The 7,361-nt window shown below is 34.8% G+C and overlaps 1 protein-coding gene and 1 pseudogene across 4 annotated transcripts in view; one reads left to right on the top strand and one right to left on the bottom strand.

Moving 5' to 3' along the window:
- Positions 683–7,361, bottom strand: part of P4HA1 (prolyl 4-hydroxylase subunit alpha 1) — a 95,482-nt gene continuing 88,803 nt past the window's right edge. For all 4 annotated transcript variants that reach the window (XM_018042527.1, XM_005699184.3, XM_005699185.3 and 1 more), the window contains 3 exons: positions 3,857–3,925; positions 3,263–3,359; positions 683–1,774 (listed from right to left, as the gene is read on the bottom strand). In XM_018042527.1, the coding sequence (XP_017898016.1) occupies positions 1,704–1,774; positions 3,263–3,359; positions 3,857–3,925 (237 nt within the window). In that variant the 3' untranslated portion in view covers positions 683–1,703. The remainder of the gene's footprint in view (positions 1,775–3,262; positions 3,360–3,856; positions 3,926–7,361) is intronic.
- Positions 4,070–7,359, top strand: LOC106503697 (annotated as a pseudogene).

The raw sequence follows: 7,361 nt of genomic DNA, 5'->3' as shown, positions 1-7,361 counted from the left end.
TATTTTTTATCCTACTAGCTAAAACACATGTGGCAATAAAGGTTATATCCGTTCTTTGAACCCCCATTTATTTCTACAATTTTGAATTTACATTGCTTCCATCTAAAAAAGATTTTTTAAAAATCATCCGTGGTCAGAAAAAATCTGAGTAGGTTAATGAATTTAATTCTCAACTTCTTACTAAAATATTTGTAGTGGAATAAAGGATAGGTAGAAGAAAGAAACTTCAGTTTACTTTTTACCAATTGTTTTTGAATACCCTGTTTCCCAGAGAATTAACCAAATTCCTATTTGAATACTGTGTGAAGGATAAAGAGCCCTTGAATGAACTAGGATTCACCATAAGAAATGTAAAGGTTAGCTTAAAGGGTCAAATAACATACTTCCTTATGTTTAGAGCTTTCTGCTACCACACCATATATCTGAATAAAATAAAGTCTTATATAACATTATTGTAAAAATTCCATAACCATAGTATTAAAGATCAGAGCTCCCTTTGAAGGTAACATATTTGATTACATATCTGAAGGTTTAGAAAGCCTACATTTTCTACCATAACAATGAGACTTTAGAATGAATGAACATCAAGAATAAGTCTAGGTCTTAAATAAAAAGAAATAACCTGTTATTGCAATAGCATGCATTCACATTCAAATATGAAAAATACCACACAGAAAACAGAAACATTTTTAAAAAAAGGTTTAAGATCATAAATAGGTTATTGTCACAACACATTTCAGAATTGAAGAAACAAACATTTTGACTGTTTAGGAAAAAAATTTTTTTTTTTTTATCAATCCCCTCATCATTGAAAGAACTTGTACATTTTAAAATTTCCAGTCTCCTAAGGCACAATATTTATTTAATCTGAATGCCAACATCATCATCCCCTACTGTCTATAGCTGGAATAAGAGGCAAGGAATTAGCACTAAGGAAAACAACAAAAATTTTTGGACAAAATCATGAGTCATTTAAGAAAAAGAAGAAACAGATGAAGTCATGATCATTTCTGTTAAGAAGGCCAAAACTTTTAACGTAGGACCTTCTGTTAAATTTTTTTTAAATCGAAGTATTTTAACTCAAATTTAATTCACCACAGAGGAGCTATGAAAGGAGCACATTGGTAAAAATAATACTTTAAAAAGGACTTGGGAGAAGAAAAAATCTACTTAGAAAACATAGGGGCAAACGTTAAACTGAACCGAGTTTAGAGGGCTAATTTATTCCTAGTCGTCAGGCAGATCCAGAAGAAAGTTAAGACTAGGTAAACATAGTACCTAGGTATACACTGTAAGGCATCTGTTCCTTAACCAGATGGACCATTTTAGTTCACCACCCACCAACAGAGATATACTGAAATATTATAATCAGATGCTTGACTTGAATTTTTTTTTCCAACCAAAAAAAATTTTTTTTAATATAAAGGTAAAAGTTCCTCATTTTTAACCCTGCCTTTTTGTCCTCTGTGATACTAACTGAACTTTAAGGTTTTTCATATGTACAATGTGATGATTTAGTGTTACTTTTAAAAGAAAAAAAACCCCACAAAGTTAGTGATTGTCCACAGATGAAACACGGGATGAGGTTCATGACTGAATCAATCACGGAGTGTTAGTCAATTGTAAACTCTTGAAAGTTAAGACTGGGAATTGTGTGTATCAGACACATTAGAGTACAACAGGAGAGAAAGAAAGTTCATTTGTCATTCCAATTCTGACAAGGTGCATGGTCTTCGAAACTCCTGTCCACGTTCATGGAGCCATTTATTGGATACTGTGAAAGAACAAAATATATTAATGTATCCTGCTATCTAACTAGTATTGAATTAACTTCTGAGATATAGCTCTATCATGAAGTTTCAACATGGGTTAAAAAATTCAAGACCAAAACCAGACAAAGATGCACGCTACTAAGGCTATCTTTCAAGAACTTCACTAAATGATGGAGACACAGAGGATTTTATATGTACGTACATTTGAGAATCTGTAAATGTACATTTCTTGAAGTTTCTAATGTTCAATCTAAGGCTTGTGATGTGGGTATGTGTTAGTCACCCAGTCATGTCTGACTTTGTGACACCATAAACTGTAGCCCACCAGGCCCCTCTGTCCATGGAATTCTTCAGGCAAGAATACTGGAGTGGATTGCCATTTCCTTCTCCAGGGTATCTTCCTGACCCAAGGATCAAACCCTGGATCTCCTGCATTGCAGGCAGATTTATTACCATCTGAGCTACTAGGGAAGCGATGTAGATATACACAGAACAAAACACTGTTTTACCTGCTCACAAAATACAACTTCTAATACAAAGACATTTAAAAGATGAACATAAAGTCTCCATGCTAAAGGAGGAACTCTATGATTAATTTCTATTATGTGCTCATTAAGTTTCCTGTGTTCCAAGATACTGTTTAATATACCCCAAAAGGAATTAATTTCCTTCTTCTCCTATATTATAGAACATGGCATCAACATGTATAAAATATCTAAACTAACTCTTACTAATTCCTTACTAATTCTTAACTAGTCTGTTACCTTTCTTAACCTGTGTAGCCAATCTTCCATTCATTAAACCCTGTCATTTTCTCCTTCTTTGATCTCTTCAATCTGTTCACTGCTCTCCAAATCATCTGCAGCTGCCCTAGTCCAGCCTTTTATCATCACCCACTTAAGACAACAGGAAATAGCCTTCTAAACTCATCTCTCCTGTGCTAGCCTCTCTTTATTCTAGTCCAGTGGTTCACAAATAGAAACATCACTTCTTTTAAATCTTTGAAGTGTGGCCAAGTGACACATACTAAAATAGTTATGGGGTTAAATGAATCTTTATTAAGATAATCTTACCCATTTCTATTCCCTTTTTTAAACTTGGCCAGTTCTATACTTGCATGACCCTTGAGAATACCTCTCCAGCCTCATACAAGTCCTGGCCCTGGTCCCTAACATGCTTGGAAAACAACTGCTTATCTTCAAGAGCAAACAGAAAAATTAAAACGTCAAAGAAGCCTCCCTAAATGTAAGTCGTTACTGTCTTCTGTTTACATCTGTGTATTATCATATACTACATTATATTCTACCCACTAATGTGTCTGAGACAACTGTGAATCCCATGAGAGGAAGATATTGTCTAACTTAATTTTGAGTCCATTAGTGTTTCTCAGAGTAACAAGTAGAACTAGTATTTAAAATGTCATAAAAAATAATTCCAAAATAAGAGACCAAAATCATAAATTCTATTCAGAGACTACAGGAAATATTTACCCCATTTGTTTCCAACCAGCACTGGACAGGCTGCGTGCCGTGTACTATAATCTCCTTCTCCACTGGCAAACAGATTATACCAGAAAACAGCAGTTCCCTGAGGAGAACAATACAAAATTATTCCCAAATAAAGTATGAGGTTATCACTTTTACAGTAATTAAAATTTCCTCTGTTTTATGGAAATAATTCCCCATGGCAGCACTATATCTCCTCTAATAGAATTCTGAAAGGATGACATAACTTAGAAAATTTTGGCAATGACATGAAAACATTAACATCAGAGTTGCTTAACAAAGAAGTGTGTTTGCCAAAGCTAACACATCTTATAAATAGCAAGCATCATATGGAATCCATTTTAAAAATGAAAACTTCTAAATACTAATCCCTGGTTGTTCATACCTCTGGGTACCCATGGTAAATTGTACAAAAAAAAAAAAGTAAAGATTTTCCTATAGATAATGTATTCCTTAAGTATACTACCTTTTAAAATGTCATTTATTTTTATAGCTAAATAACTATAGGTATCTCTCTTCCTGAGGGTAAAAAAAAAAACCAGAGAAACACCCCCAGCTAAAATGACAAATCAAGCTTACCTTTTTGGGCCAAACACTAGCTCCTACTTCAGGAAAAACGGTGGCTCCTCCTGCTAACACATCACTCATCTAATAAGAGATGACAGAGTATTATCAAAAGCGCTGGTGGAATAAAATTAAACATGCCCCTTTCGGCCAGAACCTCCATCTTCCAACTAAGGCCCATGTGTGTCTCCTGCTGCTCCCCATCTCTCCCCTGGCCCATCAGGCTAATTCACCAAAACGACCAAAACTACAAAGGGCAAAAGGAGGATCACCCACTACGTGTTCTCTAGGCCTCTCAGAAAACATGGAGTTGTTCCTTTGGCCACATACGTGCAAATCTACAAGAAGGGTGATCTTATAGATATCAAGGGAACGGGTATTGTTCAAAAAGGAATGCCCCACAAATGTTACCATGCCAAAACTGGGAGAGCCTACAGTGTTACCCAGCATGCCGTTGGCATCACTGTAAACAAACAAGGACAAGATTCTTGCCAAAACAATTAATTTGCCAAGATAGATTCCTGAAACGTGTGAAGGAAAATGATCAGAAAAAGAAGGAAACCAAAGAGAAAGGGACTTGAGTTCAGCTGAAATACCAGCCTGTTCCACCCAGAGAAGCACACTTCATGAGGACCAATGGAAAGGAACCCAAACTGCTGGAGCCCATTCCCTATGAATTCATGGCCTGATGGGTGTAAAAATAAAGATCTAAACTGTACAAATGTTTCTCTTAATTGAGTAGAGGTGTTGTGTTCGAATTCAGTGGGTGATGTGTTTTCAAATTTAGTGTTTTTTCTTCCTGAAAGATGTAACAGTTTGTTGCTCAGTATGTTCCACTGGTTAATAAACTGCCAGATATTAAAAAAAATAAATAAACATGCTACTGTGAGATAGATATGATACTGAATACTAGAATGAGAATACCTGGACTTCTAATTACATAGATGGCTTGGTGCATGCTGGTCAGTTTTTAAAAAACAAGATGCCATTTGGGTTTACATACATATATAAAAGCAAAAGAAAGATAAAGTCAGCAAGGGAGATTGGAAAAGGATTTGGGAGATAGCTATTTCTTTTATAGACAGAGGTAAAAAGAGAGGATTTAAAACTGACAAATTGAGTAACATAAGGGTATAAATATGTATTACATAGCACTAGAATATCACTTCCATGGGGGCAGGAATTTTCACCTGTTTTAATTGTTGAGCTTCAGTGTCTAAAATGGTACCTCAAAATAGTAGGTATTCAAGAAATATTTAAATAAGTGAATTCAAACAAAATAGAAATAAACACTAAGAGAAAAGTAACAAACTACAACCAGTTTTGTCATTTCTCATGTAGGGTATCAACACACAGTAACTAAAAATTAGAAAATTAAGAGATTTATAAAGTTATAGTCTTAAAGGTAAACCAGAATAAAAACACAAATCTTCCAAATAAATTGAAGAAGTACATGCACAAAATGAGGCAAAGGAAACACAGATCATAGAATGAAGATTTTTTTCAAAAAAATAAGGAAGTATAATGTAGTGTGTCATCAAGCAAAATCCATCTATATGCTATAGTCAGTGATATATAGGCAAATGCTGTACCAAGCCACCAGGGAAGCTGTACCAAAGAAAACAGAGTCTGACCTCAATATCAAACAGTTTAAAGTTAAAGGCACTGAGTGATATAAAGAAGTGCATTTTGCGGTGATACATGTATAATCAGCATCAAAGACCTGATCGCTCAATGAAAAGTTAACTTTGGAGAAATTTAAACTTTGTGTTATGGGCCCATCTGGGAAGAGCATTCAAATAGTGGGAAAAAATGAAAACTAATTAATAAAAGTGCCATATCTAACTAAAGGGAGGCATAATTAATATATAGTCTAAATAGATTATTTGTAACTAACATTTATGAATACTAGACCAGATAACACAGCATCGTGTATGCCTGCTTTTATGAAACAAATACAGCCAAAAGCAAATGCTTAATGGCTCTTAAAAATCTGAAAAGATGCTCAACCTCTCTAATAAGAGAAATGCAAATTAAAACCACAATAACTGCTCATCTGATGAAGTAAAAGATGTACAGATCAAAAGTCTGACAAGCATCACACTTAAAGATGGTATATAAATTAGTACAAGTCTACAGATCTCACCTCTAGAAAATATACAAAGACTCCACAACATGAATTTTTGCATAATGTTATCAGCTTCTCCCCTGGTTTTCCCTCTATCATTCTTAATTTATCTTATACATCTTAAATCCTTTTTTTATGGTGTCTTAGATCCTTCTGCAAACCAGATGGAGTTGTGAGAGGGATGAGGAGAGCAATCAGGAGAGTGACAAGGTAGGTTGGATACAGGGAAAGAGGTCTGTTAAAAAAAAAAAAGGAGGGAAAGAAGAATGATCAAAAAAAAAACTGGGCAAAAGACAAACAGAAGGGAGCAGGGAGCAAGGAAGAAAGAAACCAGATGGAGTAGGGAGACACAGATCTGGTAGGGAGTGAAATAAAATAGGTAACAAAAAGATTCAGTTTCATATAAATCAAAGGAGGATAGGGGATGGAAATAACAATGAAATAAGCAAAACTAAGTCAATATAAAATACATCTTTTAAAGTTAATGAAGGTTACAACACTGTAGGAGACTGTACTCGCTAAATCTAATATACCCCAATATGTCCTGTCCCATGTGTTCTTTTTACAGGACAGGGGCATGCTTCTTGAGTGGTAGAATCTATGTCTATGTTCCTTCCCTCTTGAAGCATGGCAGACATCTATAATGGCCTCAATTAATAAAATACAGCAGAAGTGACACTGACTTCGGAGCATGGCTAATAAAAATGTCACATACTGCCTTTTGTGGGAGGATACTTGCCCTTAGAATCCAGTCACCATGCTGTGAGGAAGCCCAGGCCAAAAGTCAGTATTTTGGTCAGCTTCAATCTCAATCTTCAAGGTGACCCCAAGTGCCAGCCATCATGAGAGATTCAGAGCAAGAACCATGAATAAAGCCCAATCTCACCACCATGATAGGTACAAATCAAATTATTAATTTAAACCATTCAGTTTTGGCATGATTTGTTATGCAGCAATAGATAACTGGGGCAAATATTATATGATCAAAGCTTGGTTTTTCTATATGTATCAATAGATAAACAATTTTTTAAAAGATCATACTGTTTTGAAACTAATGAACAATGTGAGGAAAGGGCTTCTAGGGTGCTGAAACGTACTATTTCTTGGTCTGAGTGCTGAATACACTAGATATGTTCACTTTGTGAAAATTTATCAAGTTAATACCTATGATTTGTATACTTTTCTGATATGATCATTTTAACTTTCTTCCTCAGACTGTAGTAAGTATACTCTGAAAAAGCGATAAATGAAAAAAAAAATCTTAACCCTCTTTACTCAGTTGTAAGAAACATTCAACTAAGATGTTAAGAGCTAACCAAAGCAAATATCTAAACACATTAAAATAAGTCATGTGATCAGATCCCAACTTAAAATGAAAATTTTAGCTATAAC

Source organism: Capra hircus, chromosome 28 (assembly GCF_001704415.2).
Source record: "Capra hircus breed San Clemente chromosome 28, ASM170441v1, whole genome shotgun sequence".
NCBI classification, from domain to species: domain Eukaryota; kingdom Metazoa; phylum Chordata; class Mammalia; order Artiodactyla; family Bovidae; genus Capra; species Capra hircus.
The sequence above is the reverse complement of the archived record's forward strand: the minus strand, read 5'-3'. Positions and strand labels throughout refer to the sequence as shown.